We start from the raw sequence: 20,041 nt of genomic DNA, 5'->3' as shown, positions 1-20,041 counted from the left end.
TGACGCCAAATCTTGAGGGCGAACACCACTGCCCCCAACTCTAGATCATGGGTGGGATATCTCGTCTCATGAGGCTTCAGCTGCCTCGATGCATACGCTATCACATGCCCCCTCTGCGTCAGCACCGCTCCCAATCCCAAAATCGATGCATCACAGTATACCACAAAGTCCTCCATCCCTTCCGGAAGAGCTAACACCGGGGCTTCGCACAACCACTGGCGAAGTGTCTCAAAGGAGGCCTGCTGCTTGGGGCCCCATGAAAAAGCAACACCCTTTCGGGTTAATCTGGTGAGTGGCATTGCGATCTTGGAGAAATCCTTAATAAATCTCCGATAATACCCTGCCAACCCTAGGAAACTCCTGATCTCGGAGGGTGACTTCGGCACCTCCCAACTCATCACCGCCTCAACCTTGGCCGGATTGACCAATATCCCTTCCTGGTTAACGAGATGTCCTAAGAACTAGACCTCACGCAACCAGAAATCACACTTGGAGAATTTGGCATAAAGCCTCTCCGATCTCAGAACTCCGAGGACCTCTCTCAAATGCTCCTCATGCTGCTCTCTAGATCTCGAATATACCAGAATGTCATCGATAAATACAATCACCGACCGATCCAACATCGGCCTACACACTCGGTTCATGAGATCCATGAACACTTCCAGGGCATTGGTGAGCCCGAAAGGCATCACCACAAACTCGTAATGCCCATAACGCGTCCTAAACGCTGTCTTCTGTACGTCCTCATCCCGCACCCTCACCTGATGATATCCAGACCTCAAATCGATCTTGGAAAACCAAGATGCTCCCTGCAACTGATCGAACAAATCGTCGATCCTCGGCAACGGGTAACGGTTCTTGACCGTCAGCTTGTTCAACTCCCGGTAATCAATACGCATCTGGTGTGAACCATCCTTCTTTTTGACGAACAGGATAGACGCTCCCCACGGCGAGCTGCTCAGCCGAATAAACCCCTTCCCCAGCAGCTCCTGAAGCTGCGAGGATAACTCTTGCATCTCTGGAGGTGCAAGGCGATAAGGCACCTTGGCGATAGGCGCGGCCCCCGGAACCAAATCGATACTAAACTCCACTTGCCTCACATGAGGCACACCCGGCAACTCCTCAGGAAACACATCCGGGAACTCACGCACCACCGGAACCTCCTCAACTGAACTCAGCTTCTCTAAATCCACCTGCGTATCCATCACATACGCCACAAAACCCTTACAGCCCTGCTGTAGAAACTGCCTCGCTCTAGCGGCCAAACAAAACGCTGATCCTAAACGTGTACCCTCGCCGTACACCGAAAGAACTCCCCCACTAGGGTCTCGTATGGTCACCAGCTGTCGCTCACAGTCGATAACCACACCGAATCTGCTCAACCAATCCATGCCCACAATGACGCAGACATCACCCATCGCAATAGGAACCAGATCAATCGGGAACTCAACACCGAAAATCTCGACTACGCAACCTCGGAGAACCTCCATGGCATATATCACCCTCTCATCAGCTATGGAAACTCTTAGAGGCCGACTCAACGCCTCACGACTAACACTGATATGCTGACTAAAAGCCAAAGATACAAAAGACTGACTCGCACCCGAGTCAAATAACACCAAGGCAGGTACATAATTCACAAGAAAAGTACCTACGCATAACATAACATAAGCATAATATCTCAAAATCAAAATAAATACATGAAAGAATACATACCAGCCACGACATCGGGCACTACGTGGACCTCCTCTGCGGTCAGCTGAAAGGCTCTCCCTCGTGCCCTCGGCGCCTCGGCCTTCACTGGCCGACTCTCTGTAGCTCTGATGGTGGCAGGAGCAGATCCCTGAGGTGCTCCCTGAGATGACCCTCGCAACTGCGGACACTCTGCCTTCCGGTGTCCCGTCTGATTGTAGTGGAAGCACACTGCAAACCCCTTGGTGCAATCCTTGGCCATATGCCCCTCCTTGCCACATTTGTAGCAAGATCCTGCTCTGCAGACTCCATCGTGACCCTTGCCACACTTCCCACAAGTGTGGCCCTTCTGGCTCCCTGGTTTGGGATCAGCGGGCTTGGACCACTTGGCTGCCGGCTGAGACTGTGTCGGTCGCCGATCCCTCCCCTGAGACTCCGCCTCCTCCCTGGCCTGAGTCTCCAGCTCAATCTCCCTCTTCTGGGCATTTTCCTGAAGCTCGGAAAATGTCCGGTACGAGGAGTTTGCCGCGAACTCCCGAATTTCTCGCCTCAAAATACTCAAATATCGGCTCATACGTGCCTGCTCAATGGACACGTGCTCAGGGCAGAACATCGCCCTCTCATGGAACATCCTGGTGATCGCTGTAACTGACTCAGTACCCTGCTTGAGGGTCAGAAACTCCTGTGCCAAACGCTCCCTCTCCACCTGGGGAACGTACTCATCTCGGAACATGGCAGTGAACCTCTCCCAGGTCACCGCCGCAAGCTCAACAGGCGTAAAATGCGCCGTCACAAACTTCCACCAGTCCTTCGCTCCCAAGCGAAGCTGGTTTAGCGCGAACCGAACCTTCAAATGCTCAGGAGATGAGCAAGTGAAGAAACACCCCTCTATATCATAAATCCACCTCATAGCTGCCATCGGGTCCTGGGTCCCATCAAACTCTGGTGGTTTTGTGTTGATGAACTCCCGGAACAGCAACGCATCACCACCTTACGGCCTTGCAGCAGCAATAGCTGCAGTGGCCGCTGCAACAGCAGCCTCAGAAAGAGCGGCATAACGCTCATCAAAGGTCTCAATCAGTGTGGTCTTAATAGACCCGAACATATCTGGTATCTCTGCCCTGATGGCCGCAGCCACCTCCTCGTGGATGATCCGGTGGATCTCCTCAAAACTGGTATCACTGCTCTTAGGCATCAAACATGTCCTCACCATGATCTACCTCTGAAATACAACATACGAAAAATTAGAACCCCTTCGAGCATACTCACACTCGACAACTCATTCCTCCTTGATCCTTGGTATTCCAAAGATTCTTACTTGGGCTGTACACCGCTCCGATGCTTTCAATAGTACGGGCCCAATACTACTGTCCGCACCGTCTCAGAATACACCCCAAGTCCTCCTCTTCGGATCCCAACTTCCAAGTACTCTATCATGCACAGGTTATTCTCTAATAGATCCCTCATAAGCCTCTCGCTGCTACTTACTCACTCTCAAGCATCTCATAGCAGCTCACCACTTCCTAGGCTAAGGCATCACAAATCAGGCCACTTTAGTCCTAATAGGAATACTTAGCCTACTCTAGCATGCGAATACATCATATCAATATCAATAGCACATAACATGAGGGTATTTTGGGAAATCACCGTTCAGGCGCGGACTGATCGTACACACAACTCTGCTCTGCGTTTCTTTTCAAAATCTTTTACTCTTTTTGAAAATACTTCTCAAATCCTCAATTTGAGTTCAAATACGCCCGAAGGTGTACTCGAATCCCTCAAACCAAGGCTCTGATACCAACTTGTAACACCGTGAATTTCAAAATATTTTTTCGCAAAATATAAAAACATTTTTCATTTAATTTTCATAAACATGAAGTTTAAATCTTCAACTCACATCATACAAAATCCCAAGATCATATCACATAAAAATCCCTTGCGTGTGTACAGATCAAGCCGGCGCCTTCCCACGGTCATCACTAGTACCTGAAACAAACAACACTAACACTGTAAGCACGAAGCTTAGTGAGTTCCCCAAAATACCACATAAACACATATTAGCCACTCGAGGCTATAACTCTATGGGTCCGTGCACCCAAACTCTGTGAACCCTCAAGTTCTAACTCTGGGAACCTTCCGGTTCCATCTCTATAAACATGCACAACATAAATCACATAGACATCATGCAGTACAACACATAGCATACATATAACATACACATACTCTGACACATAACTCTGATTACCTACTCAAAGTAAAGTATAGTGAGAAGACTCACCTCGTATAACTCGATAACCCGCGAATCCTGGAAATCACTCGTGCTCGATCCTCCGAGCTATAATCCTCCTATAACATCATACATCTCTAATTAACACTTTTACCACTAAGGTTGACTACCCCTATCAAGTCAATTCTGGTCAACTCTGGTCAACGGTCAACAGTCAATTTTGACCGGACTCGGCGAGTGCACTAGGGCGACTCGGCGAGTCTATACATATTCACTAACTCTCTAGGATTCTCTTTTGACACGTCGAGTACTCCCCTGACTCGACGAGTTCCACCTGGCATGAATCGCGGGGCCGCCACGACTCAACTCGCCGAGTCTCAAGAACAACTCGGCGAGTCCGAGCTCGACTCGGTCCATCTGTCAACCCTCTCTAACTCTCCCTGACTCATTGAGTCGACCCTTAACTCGGCAAGACCACTCGATGAGTGGTCAAGGACAAACATCATGCTACTCGTCGAGTCTGTTCTTCAGACTCGGCGAGTCCATGCCATGCATCAACTCAAACTAGCTTCTGAGGTCAGATCCGCTCCATCCACTCATAGATCTGGCCCTCCTAAGCTCATTCATCACATAAAGTTCATGTCTTGGTTACCATACAACACCTACAAGGCTCTTTTTGGAGAAATGGCCTCTAAAATGGCAACCCTAGCCTCCAACCAAAAAGGAAGGAGATAAAGCATGACATTAGGGACTCTCTGGACCTACTAAGGTCCAGATCTAAGCACCATATTCCCATGGGACCTCTCACACTTCAAATACAAAGCAAATAAGGCATGAAGAAACCCTAGGTTTGACCATATCAACAAAAATATGGAAATAAGCTCTGAATGATACCTCAAGAGGCCTCCTCTGATTAAATGAAAGTAGATCCAAGCTCCCCAACTCTTCTAGCTTGACTTTCCTCTTCCTTTCTTGCAAAAACACACAAATTTGGTGAACAATGGCCTCTTATCTCACTCACAAGAACCCTCAGCTGCCTTGGTGCTCTCAAGATCAAGGTAGCCGCAATGAAGGGCCATAAGGTCCTTTAAATAAGGCTTAGGACCGGGAAATTAGGGTTTCATTAAACAGCGAGGACTCGCCGAGTCCATTCCTTGGACCCGTCGAGTGCAGGCACGAACCCGCGTCCTGAACCGCGATCCTACTCGGCGAGTTTGAGCTCCAACTCGCCGAGTCCCCTCACAAAACTCCAAAAATATAAGCATAAAAGATACCTGGAAATCCGGGCTATTAAAGTCCCCCTTAAACCTATCCCCCCAATTGATTTTAGCCATTAGATCACCCGCCTGCTCTCTCAGCCACCCGATTGCAAAATTCACAAACAGATGCTCACACAAAGTTAAAATCGTTGTCCCGATTCTCCATTCCTACAAAAAAAAACAAAAAACAATAAGATTCCATATGTAATAAGGGAATTTATGTATTTTCCATGGGGAAGACCCTTTTAGAGCGTAGACTTACGTTTTTCCCATGAAGGTGATGTAAGGGATGAAAGAAAGAAGATTCTCCTTTCAACAATGCCTTGCTAATCCATAATTTCATCTATCAGAACAATGTTTGGTGGTAGATTCTTTAGGACAACCTACAAATATACAAAACAACTTTTTTTAATTGGAATTAAATTAACAGATCACACATGATATATGATAATATAAAATTACTGATGCCTGTTCATCAATGACTCTAACTCTCAAATACTCGTGCTTATATACATCAACATCACATAGAATATGGTCAACCTTTTACCTTAGTTTCAACTTTCAACATAACAAGACTAAACATTAGATATTTAGTCCCTGTGCTATACTATTTGTCCTGTATATGGTGCAAAATTTGGAATCACAAGAACATATGCGGCATACATAAACTGTTGCCTCCATATGAAGAGAAAAATGGTTATTTTACAAACTTTGATTTTGGGCGGCATGATGGGTAAGGAGCAAATCCAAAACAGAACGAAATCACAGATCAAAAACAGCAAGAAAATTTGTTTTTGGACCATGTCCAAAAAAATAGCACAGGGACTAGTATATTTGATCCAGCTGTTGTAATTTAGTCTATTTCAAAAGAAAAGGAAGGAAGGTTACCATTCCATTAAAGCCACTGGTTTCTGATCCCCTCAGCACTGAATCTGATATCTCAGTCACAACAACAAACAATATATTTGATCCTACTATTTTAACCTGCAACATCAAAAATACTATAATCTTTACAAACTAAAAAATAAAAATATAATAATAAAAATATAAAAGAAGAAGTGCACTTACAGTTTTTCCTAGATCACCTAAATAACGTTTAGTCCCAGATAAGCCTTTACCATCAATGTATTTACTCAGGAGCTTGAAGGTGCCTGTAAGCATTCACCAAAAACAGCTTAAAAATACTAAACAACAAGGACAAAATATAAAATATAAAATAAGCATATGCACTTTTATCATTTTATCGATTTAGACACTTAATTGCAACAGAAGATTGGACAAACCTGAATTTGTACATTAAGTCAAAAAGAATATACACACATATATTATATAGCTAACAAGACTAAATGTTGTCACTTTTATATTATTTAGGCAACCAATGCAATAATCACATGTCAAATTAATCTTGTGTTGTTTCATGATACTCTAACATTTTTTTCTCTCTACTTTGTTTAACAAATCAAGGGATTACTTTGTAAAAAATTCATTATAACCAGATTTATTATGTGTGGTAAACAAGACACAGAAACTTAAAAGATAATAAGATATAGAAATAGGGTAAATGCCAAATCATTTACATAATGACACCTAAAGCATTTCACCACCTTCTTACTACTTGCACTTTTCCAATTGCTAATGTTTAGTATTATTTTTAAAAAGTAAAACGCAGATGATGGATCATAGAGAATCATACATCCGTTTTACTAAAACTAGGAAGAACAGGGGTAATAGAAAGTGCTGCTTTGCCTTTAAAAATGGCATAGTCTGCAAATATACTAAAGTAGAATATGAACTTGAATACTATTAAATATGGTAAGTTATGTAGCCAACCTTGTCACAAGAGAGAATTTTTCTTAAACTTGAATGGAAATATCTCGAGCAGGTTCGTGATTTTTTTGCCTTTGCCTGTTGTTTTGCTGTCTGCTGCCCATGATTGTGTTCTGAAGTAGTGAATGTATTAAGTCTCTCCTGATTGTTATTATCCGAAGGAAAGCCTCTGAATGAATATGAAGGTGTTCCATTTACAAGAAATACATTCACGTCTTCTGATGATCTGAAACATCAATAACTTTTATAAATATCAGATATTAGAAGATAATGTTTTTAAGGACCAAAACTAAAAAAAGATTCTTTTCTGGACATAAACCACCAACCTGACAATCATGACATGTTGTTTAACTGTAACAAGAAACTCCCGGACACCTCCACTATAGAAGTAAAGAGGAGGGAATGCTAGACATGAAATTAAGTAGATAATAATTAGAAAATCATAAATATGTTTTGCCTTATGGCATACACAAATGCAAACAAATAAATAAGATCAAATTACAACATACCAGATGATAAAACAACAATAAAATACTGCCACCCAATTGTTGGTGAATTGACTGGATATCAGAAAATGGTACTGCTCTTACAGTGTACAAATTTTTATCTGAAAAAATCAAAATCAAAATCACATCCAGAAGTCCAATGCAGATTACATAATTGCATATACATATAAAGAGTCAAAAGACGAGCCTGACCTTTCTTAGAAAGCCTCGGATTTGATCTTTGGCCTTTATAAGGTTTCCATTACTAACAACACTCCTGCAATTGCAAAAATGACTGCAATTAGTGAAAGTAGTAACAACCCAATCTGGTGATACTTAAAGTGATTTGTATCAAAAATTAAGAAAACATTATTCTGAAAGACAAGAATATATAAAAGAATGCAACTTGAATTGTATTCTGGTTATTAAAAAGCTGGTTTTCACCAAGTTCATCAGTGAGACTTAGGAACATGTATATCTTTATATGGTATAAATCAGCTTGTGAACCAGTGAGACTTCTTGGAAAGTCAAAACTATGATTTATTTAGAGGAAGGGGATGGATGACATGTTCATGTAAGTGTCAATGGAACCAAGGGAAATGAGATAACTAAACATATGCATCAAGTTTTCTTACTTCTTGAACCAATCCTTGAGCCTTCATCAAGTTCCCAAGGTTGCTGTAGCATCAACCTACATAAACAAATACCAAATATATATATATATATATGTATATATATATATATATATATATATATATATATATATATATATATATATATATAATTAGAAGCCAAATAAGCAATAAATCAGAAAATAAAGTTGACTAGAGTTCATAAGTTCATACCAAACGAGGGTTCAAAGAAAGAGCCTGGCGATAGCATTGAGCAACTTCACTTAGCCTTCCTTTCCTCATGTAAGCACTTCCCAATACTCAATGCTTAATCCATCTGCATTGATCCTCAATACTCAATGCTTCAGGGATGAAATAGAAACCTGACAACACATAGTTATCAAGTATCAAGTATATGTATAAACAAAATAACCACATGACATAACTATAAGAGAATGAAGAAGAAATATCGAGAGAAAAAAAGGGAGAATGGAGAAGAAATATCAAGAGAAAAAAAAAAGAGAGAGAATTTAGGTGGTCGAGAATGAGGGATCATCAACTTACCTGATGGGAGGAACAACAAAGATATATTGTGATTTATTTTTGAAGGAGGCACGACCAACTTTACCTTAGACGATGCTTGAATCGTACCTATCTAGGGCTTCATTAGTTCATAGATAGCGATAGGGAGAAGTTGTAAAATCCTAAATTTCCTAGTAAATCTGACACAGGAACAATGTAACTAGCCCTAAATCGTAGTCTTGTGAGCGTGAGGATCCGAAAATGGTTGGATCTTAAACAAATGCTTGTAAACTTGAGCAGTCGTTGCAGTCTCGGTGAGGTGAGGTGAGCTCGAGGTTGCCGGTAGGAAGAGGTGAGCGGAGGTCGCCGGTGGGAAGAGGTGAGTGGAGATGAGCAGAAGTGAGAAGATGTAGCGAACAGAGATCCTCTTTTTAAAAAAGCCCTAGATCCCCTGCGACTTTGTTACAAGAAAGCGCATTCATTTTTAAGAATTATAAAGCGACATGCCTGCATGAGCACTTTTTTAATGGGTTCCCTCCGTGTTTGTTTTTAAATTATAAAGCGACATGTCTGCACGACATGCTTTTTTAATGGGTGCCCTCCGTGTTTTTTTTTCTGACACAAATTTTAGGTCGCGCAAACATGCATGCCCTAAATCCTTCATATTTTTTAGGAGATGACATTATTTTTAAGGCACATACTTTTGCGTATTGTAAATCACCGTGTGTCATTGTTCGTGCGTCATTAAAGGCCTATATTCCAGTAGTGTCTACTTAAAGTTTTGTATTACAAGTACCCCATAACATGCTAGTTAGGCTGTGAAATTGGAAATCAAATTTGCATGTATTTTAGAGAAAACATAGATCCAAGGTTTCTTGGGTTGCATGTACACCATAGGAGTGTTAGTATGCTCTAAACCCAACAGAAAGACCTTGGAGAAGATGCCTATATTCTTGGGATTAGAATATTGAGAGATAGAAAGAAGAGACTAATTGGACTTAGTCAGAGCACATACTTAGACAAGGTACTAAAGAGGTTTAGTATGGAAAATTCCAAGAATGGAGAGCTACCAATCCAAAGCAATACCAAATTAAGTAAGAATCAATACTCGAGTACATATGAGGAAATAGCTGACATGAGTTGTGTACCTTATGCTTCCGCTATTGGATCGATCACGTACACTATGACATGTACTCGCCCTAATGTGGCCTTCGGTTTGAGCATGGTCAGTCGCTATTAGGGATATCCAGGCAGAGCTCATTGGATAGCGGTTAAGAACATACTCAAGTATTTGCGAACAACAAAGGACTAGGTCCTTGTACTTGGTGGTAATGATACTTTGAGAGAACATGGTTACAATAATGTCATCTTTCAAACGGATAGAGACAACTTCCATTATTAATCTGACTGGGTATTTTTACTGAACGGAGGAGCAGTTACTCGGAAAAATTCCAAGCAAGATACGGTGGTTGATTCTACTTGTGAATCAGAGTACATAGAAACAAGCGAGGAATCAAAAGAAGCAGCTTGGTTGAGGAATTTCATCGGAGATCTCGGAGTTGTTCCAACCATCCAAGAGCCTATAGAATTGTTGTGCGATAATGAGGGGGTGGTTGCCTTAACAAAGGAACCCAAAGATCATGGTAAAACCAGACATATCGACAAAAAGTACCATTTCATCATAAATAGAGTAGAAGAATGCCATCTTATTGTAAAGAGGGTATCACCTGAGGAAAACCTAGCAGATCCCCTCACAAAGGGTCTGAGTAGGGTTAAGCATATTCAACATGCTTAGAGCATTGGGCTGAGATATGATATTAGTTTTAGCAGTTAGATTACTTTTATTCTGAAACTTGTTACAAAGTAAATGTAATTGAATTTTGGTGATTAAATAAGGGTTTAGGTCATTTTTGGTCACTTAACTTTTGGTTTTTTCCTCATTTGGTCACTTAACTATTTTTAAGTTTTAAAAGGTCATCAAACTTTTGATTTTGTACTCATTTAGTCACTTAACTTTTGATTTGGTCACATTTAGTCACCCAAATTTTAGATTTATGTTCATTTAGTCACCTAACTTTTAAAATTGTGCTCATTTAGTCGTTAAACTTTTAAAAAAATTTAAAAGTTTAGTGACTAAATGAACACAATTTTAAAAGTTTCCTGACTAAATGTGATCAAAACAAAAGTTAACTAACTAAATAAGCAGAAAGCCAAAAGTTTGATGACCTTTTAAAACTTAAAAGAGTTAAGTGACCAAATGAGCACAAAACCAAAAGTTAAGTGACAAAAAATGACCTAAACCAATTAAATAACAAAGTATTATTTATGAGTTTGTTTACTGCTTTTTTCAATTATTTATTATTGTGTTTCATATTTTGCATGTTTTACTTCCCGAATAATGTGATTATTCAAATTCCAAGATCTTTCATACTTTTGGAAGTAAGTAGTGAATCAAGACTATCATCAATTGGATTGCAGATTGTCTGAGGGAATTAGACATAGCAATAGAACTGATGCAATGTTCATGAGTACTTAGAAATAGAGATTTGAGTACTAGATAAACCCTCTCTTAGAGTATTACTTCATGGAATTCATCACGAATAATAATGAGATGATGATATCTTATAATCTTGAAATGGATAAATATGAGTTATAATTTACGAGTCGATCATATAATTGTGATACGAAAATGCATGAGTAACTTGTTATAAAACACATTGTCATGTATGGTTTGATGAGTAAAAGATGCAAGAATATGAGTCAATGTTTATTCGTTCCTTTTCCCCTAACGAGAAAAAATGATATCTGTGGGCCCCTCGATGATTTGGTGTTGACTTATGTGTTGGGCCCAGCCAGGACTAAATTGATGTGTTCAATTAGAAGTCCTATATCATCACAAATCAGGAATCGGGAAACATAGATTCTGGATAAAGAGAGTGATTGTCCATGTCTTATTTATGGGGATATCTTGTAGAACGAAGGATTATATGGTCACTTATCTTAAGACACGTAACTAACTAGTTCAGAGTTTGACAGCAGCTTTTGGATGCTACAATTTGCTGGTTGATATAGAACTCACACTAGCAATTATAGTTTCAGACTTACCCAAGTGGGAGACTATTCGATTAGGTGTCTAAGCCCATAACTATAATTGGTATGTACTTGAATTAATAGTAGCACAGTCCTTTTGGGTTGCCCTCAAACCTAGCAACTGGAAAGAGCAATTATGAAAGGAGAGATATTAATTTGTTATAAGATTATTAAACTAATTTAAATGATTTATTAATATGTTAAAAGATTAATATATTAATAAGATAGCATAATGTTTAATTAATAGTTGGCCAGAAATTAATTAGAATTGATTTTGGGGTTAATTGTATTAATTATAAAATGCAGGGATTGGTTTGCAATTATCTAATAGAGTTGAGTGGAAGGTACCGGAACCTCCTTGGAAGGGGGTGGACGAAATCTATAAGGGGAAACCCTAATGATTTCGTCCAAGGGGCTTGGATAAGGCATTTAGATAAGCTTAGGTCCTAAGCAAATGAGCATTAGGGTTTTCCCTAAATCCTAGACACCTCAGCCATATAAGGAGACCTTTGGCTCCAAAAATCAGCCACTCCTTCTCTTGGAGAAACCATAGGTCGAAAATTGCATACCTAGCCTCTCTCCTCATAAGTTTCCTACTTGTTAGCTCTTGGGTGTGATTCCATTAGAGGCATTGCATTTGTGGTGCTAAGCTTCGAAGAAGATCAACATCAAAAGGATTACCAATTGTTTACTATAACAATTGAAAGGTATGTAACTCTAAAACCCTAATTGGTTAATTTCAAAAATAGCCTCCTCTCTTAGGGTTCTTGTTTTACAATTCAAAGTTATATGTTCAATAGTTAAAACATAGATCTAAAGTAGGTTGCATGTGAACTTAAGAATTGTTTTTCTAGTTTATTTGTTTTACCCAAAACCTATCATGTACTAGAGTCGAAGTAACTTTTGTGCTCTTCAGTTTTGTAAACACTCCTGAATATCTTGTACTCTTTTCAGACTAATACGAGCCAATCAGATCATATTTACATAATGTGTTCTTACTGCTTTATTTGATTGATTACACGCTTCGTTTCTCATTTCTCAATTCTAACTCACATCAAACTTCTTGTTTCTTTCTTTTTTCTCTCTTTGTGTTTCTCGCTCTTTGTAACTTAAAAGAAATATCAAAATAAATGTTTCAAGTTTAACTCATATAATATTATTTATTGACATTGTTTGTTGATCTCATAAGCGGAGTATGAATTGGTTTTATGTCTACATATAAATCTAATATATAAGAGTACAAAACAATAATGTTATATATAGGTTCATTGTTGTTGCTTTTTTATTTTTCATTTATTAAGTTTTAGTAAATATTCTTATTTGTATATTTTAAAAATCGAAAGATTATAAAACAATTTTTTGTGAGGTAATTAGTTGTTTGTCAAACTGAAATTATAATTGTTATTTTTATTTTGTCATTTGTTTACCGTTAGATAATTACGTTATGTAGTGTAAATCAAGTGAAAAAAAAAATAATAATAAAAAAATAATAATAAAAAATAAAAAAACAACAAAAAACAAACTGGCGTGCTATACTATTCCACTACCCCTTATTAACTTATTTGAATCTCCACGCCCTCATGATATGTCCAAGCATATGGTGATTTTTTACTTATTACAATGAACATGGCCACGAATGATCAACATGAGGTTGTTATTTTGAATAAAAGCATTAAATATTTGTTTTTCAATATTATGAGATAAAATCGTTCAAATACCAAACCTTCGTAGGAAACTAAAGTCGTTGTGTAGCATAAGAAGATATTTTATCATGTCTAAGTGATCATCTTGGGCAAAAACTTTGCTCATTTTAAAAAATATATTCCTACTTTTAATCTTAAATCTCCGCAGGTGATCAGACACGCCTTCATTTTCCTTTAAGATTTTTGAACACCTCTTCTAGTATTTGTAGAATAGTCTCCTTCAAGTTAATTTATCGAGAATGATGAAACTAGACTTGCTGCCTCAATTTCTTCGCACCAAAGATCTTTCATTTGAAATCAGTAAAACAACTTCAGACATGGTTGGTCTTATGCTAACTGGGGATTGAGTGCACTTTAAGGCAATTTCAATGATCTTCTTGACATGTTCTTGTTCACTCTCTGTCAGATATAAATTTTCATCAATGATCTTGAGATGCATGTTGTCCTCATACAACTTCCATGCCTATTCACGTTGTTATAGGAAATTAAAAATATAGTTAATGACCAATTTACTGAATCGAGTTATGAATGAAAATGAACACAACGGTAAGAAATGATCTATGCTTAGATATGATATGTGTGATACTTCTTGTTTTTTATTCTACTATAAAAAGTGGTTAGTTCAAGACTCTAGTTCACTACCCACAAAGTAGATCCAAGTAGTACTCACTATGAAAGGTTCAAGTTTTACAACACCTATTCAGATGCATGTCATATCTTACTTCCCTTATTTGAATATCAAAGTTCACTTATTTTCTATTCAAATGTGGGGTATTATTGGAGTTTGAATAGAAAATGTGGGGTATTGTTGGAACTTTGACTACAAAATTACAATGTGGGACTTATCCCACATTGGTGGAAGAGAAAACCTTCTCCCACCTTATATGTCTAGTCCTACTCATTTAACTAAATGGGTCAAGTAAGGGGTTAAGCATATTGGGCTTGGGTTGTGGTGTTGGATTAGCCTAATTGGATTGAAAATGGGCTAATATCAAGAGAATATTTAATGGTCAAAAGATGGGCCTTGGGCCTTGGGGCTCTTGGGGTCTTCCTGGTTAATTAGATAATTTTTAATTACGAAATTAATTTTTATTTTTTATTTTTAAATTCGTAATTACTGAATGACAAGTTTTTAACAGTTATTTTCGGTTTTGACAGTTTCCAACTGTCATAACTAATACCTATAAATACCTGTTTCATTCATCTGAAAGGGGTTGGAAAAGATCATCATTCACACCACAGAATTCTCTTTAAAAAATTCGTTCTTCCAAAGATGAAGGGAACATAGGAATTTCGTCAGAATCAAGAGAAGTTCTTGATTGATTGTTGTATCCTCTAGACAGATCCCCACCAGGGAAATTTCTGTCTTAGGACACTGCAATTTGCAGGCCTCAATCTACATAATTTCGTTTTTGTGTTTCTGTTGTAAGCATAAACCATCAAGTATGTTTTCTGCAAACTGATTCTTGTATATTTCATACATATATTTCAAATTTCGTTTGTTTTATTTCTGTTAATCTTGTTGATTGTATACTTCTGTCCTAACAATCTAAGACAGAAATTAAAAAGTGGAAGAATGGATCAACAATCCATCATCAAAACACATGTGGAAAAGCCTGAGAAATTCAAAGGCTCAGATTTTCGAAGATGGCAACAGAAGATGTTGTTTTATCTAACAACTCTTCATGTTTCCAATGTTCTCACTGATGATTCTCCCTCTCCTCCTATTGGTACAACCACTGCAGAAGGAACAACACCACCCAGTGAAGCCCAAATGGCAGAACATCAAAGGGCTGTGGAAACTTGGAACACAAATGAATATAATTGCAGAAATTATATTCTAAATGCCCTGGATGATTCTCTCTATGATATCTACTCTACCATGACTACTGCAAGAGAGATATGGGAATCACTGGAAAAGAAATACAAAACAGAAGTGGCATGTTCCAAGAAATTCGTGATTGGAAAGTTCATGAATTTCAAGATGGTGGATACCAAATCTGTCCTCAAACAAGTGGAGGAAATTCAAGTCATTGCACATGATCTTGAAGTTGAAGGTATGGGTATAAACTCTAATTTTCTTGTTGGTTCAATCATTGAAAAACTTCCTCCTTCTTGGAAGAATTTCAAATTATATCTTAAGCACTTAACTGATGACATGAGTTTTGAGCAACTTGTGTTGAGAATTCGTGTGGAAGAAGATAACAGATTGAATGAGAAGGCAGATGCAAATTCCTTGGAACCAAGTGCAAACTTTGTTGGAGAAGCAAGTACTTCAAGGACAAAGCACAACAACAAGAAAGGGAAGCAAGGCTCCAAAAACTCTTCCAAAGATGGCAAAAATCATGGCCCTAACAAGAAGAATTTCAAGAAGAATTCTGGTCCATGCTATGTTTGTGGCAAAATTGGACACAAGGCCAAAGATTGCAGATTCAGGAGGGGTCAAGGAGGAAACAATGGAGGAAATAATCGAGGGAACAATGGAGGAAACAATGGAAACAATGGTGGCAATTCTGGTGGAGGAAATTCTGGTCAAGCCAACATGGTTGAATCACCAAATCAATTTGTTGCTGTGATTCAAACCAACATGGTTAGCAATTGTGTGGATTGGTGGATTGATACTGGAGCCACAAGGCACATTTGCAACTCCCGAACCATGTTTTCTACATACCAGAAAGTCTCGGATTCTGAACCAATGTTTATGGGGAATGGCTCTACTGCAAAAGTTGAAGGAAAGGGAAAAGTGAAACTACAATTGACTTCTGAAAAAGAACTTGTTTTATGTGATGTCTTGCATGTTCCTGAAATTACTAAGAATTTGATTTCTGGTCCTATTCTTAGTAACAAAGGTTTCAAACTTGTATTTGAATCTGATAAATTTGTTCTCACCAAGGGTGGGATGTATGTTGGAAAGGGATACCTTAGTGAGGGTCTCTTCAAAGTCAGTGTATTACCTTTGTACTATGGTGTTGAAACACCAAACAATGATGTAACCAATATTAATGCTAATGCAATAATGGGCACTACTAGCCCCTCTTCTATGTATATGCATGATCCTTCAATTTTGTGGCATTCTCGTTTGGGACATGTTAATTTTCGTTCTATTCAAAGAATGGCAAAACTTAGCATGTTACCAAAATGTTCATTAGATAAAAATATAAAATGTGAGGTTTGTGTAGAATCAAAATTTACACAACATCCTCATAAATCGGTTGAAAAATCTAATGAAATACTTGGCTTAATCCACTCTGATTTATGTGATTTTAGAGCAACACCTACAAGAGGAGGAAAGAATTATTATATATCCTTTATTGATGATTGCAGTAAGTATTGTTATATTTATTTGTTAAATACCAAAGATGAAGCCTTGAATTATTTTAAGAATTACAAGGCTGAAGTTGAAAATCAACTTGACAAAAAGATCAAAATTCTAAGGTCTGATCGAGGAGGAGAATATGAATCCAAAGACTTTGCTGAATTTTGTTCTTTAAACGGTATTATACATCAAACAACTGCTCCATATACTCCTCAACAAAATGGAGTGGCAGAAAGAAAGAATAGAACATTGAAAAACATGATTAATTCAATGTTAATTACTTCTGGAGCACCACATAATCTGTGGGGAGAAGCATGTCTTGCAGCAAATACAATACTTAATAGAATTCCTCATAAAAAGAGTGATAAATCACCATATCATCTATGGAAAGGGAGGTTACCCTCTTATAAAAGGATGAAAGTGTGGGGTTGCCTTGCTAAGGTTCAAGTACCTCTTCCTAAGAGGACTAAACTTGGACCAAAAACCATAGATTGCATCTATCTTGGCCCTGCCATGAATAGTGCAGCATACAGGTTTCTTGTGTATAAATCACATGTTGATGAGATCCATAACCAAACCATCATGGAATCAGCAGAGGCTGAATTCTTTGAAAATACTTTTCCTTTTAAGGATAAAGGAAAAGAGGTTACCTACTCTAGGAAAAGACCTCTAGATGATGGACTGAATGATACGATTCCAGACAAAAGTTTACAATCAAATGAAGAGAATTCTTCAAAGGTTCAAGAAGACAACTTAGAACCTAGAAGAAGCAAACGGGGCAAAATAGCCAAAGATTTTGGACCTGATTACATGACCTATGTAGTGAATAAGGAACCACAAACATATAAGGAAGCTATGGACTCCTCTGAAGCTCCTTACTGGAAAGAGGCAATCAAAAGTGAGATTGACTCCATTGTGCAAAATAACACTTGGAAATTGGTGGATTTGCCACATGGGCAAAAACCAATTGGGCACAAATGGATATTCAAGAAGAAGTTTAGACCTGATGGTACCATAGAGAAGTACAAAGCTCGTTTAGTAGCTAAAGGGTATCGTCAAAAAGAGGGTCAAGACTTCTTTGACACCTATTCACCTGTTACAAGAATTACATCAATTCGCACATTAGTAGCAATTGCATCCATTCATAATTTGGAAATACACCAAATGGATGTGAAAACTGCCTTCTTGTATGGTGAACTAGATGAAGAGATATATATGAATCAACCTGAAGGGTTTGTGGTTAAAGGTCAAGAAAACAAAGTCTGTAAGTTAGTTAGATCACTTTATGGACTAAAACAGGCTCCAAAGCAATGGCACGAGAAGTTTGACAACACATTACTCTCTAATGGATTTAGAATAAATGAATGTGATAAATGTGTTTATGTCAAACAATACAAGAATGCTTATGTCATCATATGCTTGTATGTGGATGATATGCTTATAATGGGTACTAATCTGGATGTGATCAATCAAACCAAGAAAATGCTACACTCCTCCTTTTCCATGAAAGACTTGGGAGTAGTAGATGTGATCCTTGGTGTAAGAGTTCAAAGAAGACCAGATGGATATACTCTTACTCAGTCCCATTATATTGAAAGTGTACTCAAGAAGTTTGGACACTATGATGACAAGCCGGTTGTCACCCCATTTGATGCTTCTAGTCATCTAAAGAAGAATAAAGGTGATACTGTAGCTCAGTTAGAATATACTCAAGTTCTCGGCAGCTTGATGTATATTATGAATTGTACTAGACCGGACTTGGCTTATAGTGTAAGTAGATTGAGTCGTTACTCCCACAATCCTGGGAAAGATCATTGGTATGCTTTAGTAAGAGTGCTTAGATATTTAAAGCATACAATGAACTATGGACTGCATTACACGAAATATCCTCCTGTTCTTGAAGGGTATTGTGATGCAAATTGGATTTCCAATACTTCTGAGGCAAAATCCACAAGTGGATATGTGTTCACTCTTGGTGGAGCTGCTATCTCTTGGAAATCATCTAAGCAAACTGTGAATACTCGTTCTACAATGGAAGCAGAGTTTGTTGCTTTAGATAAAGCTGCTGAAGAAGCTGAATGGCTTAAAAACTTCCTAGAAGGTATTCCTCTGTGGCCTCAACCTGTTACTGCCATTGGCATACATTGTGATAGTATGGCTGCTCTTACTAGAGCACAAAGTCAAATATACAATGGCAAGTCGAGACACATTAGGCGCAGACATATTACAATACGAGACTTGCTGAAGAATGGAATCATTTCCATTAGTTACATAAAGTCAAAGGAAAATATAGCTGATCCCTTGACAAAAGGCCTGAGTAGAGAGCAAGTTCTCTTCACATCGAGGGGAATGGGCTTAAAGCCAACACAATGAGTCACCACCTGGCGGAAACCTAACCTAGCAACATTGGAGATCCCATGGTCTAGGTTCAATAGGACAACTAGTTGGGGAAGACTCAAAGAAGCACTAACACAAAGGTATGCTCACTCCCATGATATTTGTTTTGTGTTTTTCCGTTGATGTTATAGGGATGAATGCTTTATTCTTAATAATGCTGATAGCTTCTACAGTGGAATTAGTACGGATTATTCCAGATTAGCATTACCTATGTGAGATGGATGTGAGGTCGCATCTTTGGGAGCTGATATGGCTAAAGCTCTCTAAAAGTCTCATGAAGAAAGGATCGTTCATGACCGAAATGAACACAACGGTAAGAAATGATCTATGCTTAGATATGATATGTGTGATACTTCTTGTTTTTTATTCTACTATAAAAAGTGGTTAGTTCAAGACTCTAGTTCACTACCCACAAAGTAGATCCAAGTAGTACTCACTATGAAAGGTTCAAGTTTTACAACACCTATTCAGATGCATGTCATATCTTACTTCCCTTATTTGAATATCAAAGTTCACTTATTTTCTATTCAAATGTGGGGTATTATTGGAGTTTGAATAGAAAATGTGGGGTATTGTTGGAACTTTGACTACAAAATTACAATGTGGGACTTATCCCACATTGGTGGAAGAGAAAACCTTCTCCCACCTTATATGTCTAGTCCTACTCATTTAACTAAATGGGTCAAGTAAGGGGTTAAGCATATTGGGCTTGGGTTGTGGTGTTGGATTAGCCTAATTGGATTGAAAATGGGCTAATATCAAGAGAATATTTAATGGTCAAAAGATGGGCCTTGGGCCTTGGGGCTCTTGGGGTCTTCCTGGTTAATTAGATAATTTTTAATTACGAAATTAATTTTTATTTTTTATTTTTAAATTCGTAATTACTGAATGACAGGTTTTTAACAGTTATTT

The 20,041-nt window shown here is 38.3% G+C and overlaps 1 protein-coding gene across 1 annotated transcript in view; it reads right to left on the bottom strand.

Moving 5' to 3' along the window:
- Positions 1 to 13,372: 13,372 nt before the first annotated feature.
- Positions 13,373 to 20,041, bottom strand: part of LOC111908500 (cysteine-rich receptor-like protein kinase 2) — a 37,531-nt gene continuing 30,862 nt past the window's right edge. Inside the window, exon 6 of the mRNA XM_042900233.2 lies at positions 13,373 to 13,879. Within this exon, the coding sequence (XP_042756167.1) occupies positions 13,863 to 13,879 (17 nt within the window). The 3' untranslated portion in view covers positions 13,373 to 13,862. The remainder of the gene's footprint in view (positions 13,880 to 20,041) is intronic.

Source organism: Lactuca sativa, chromosome 3 (genome assembly GCF_002870075.4).
Source record: "Lactuca sativa cultivar Salinas chromosome 3, Lsat_Salinas_v11, whole genome shotgun sequence".
Classification (NCBI taxonomy): Eukaryota; Viridiplantae; Streptophyta; class Magnoliopsida; order Asterales; family Asteraceae; genus Lactuca; species Lactuca sativa.
The sequence above is the reverse complement of the archived record's forward strand: the minus strand, read 5'-3'. Positions and strand labels throughout refer to the sequence as shown.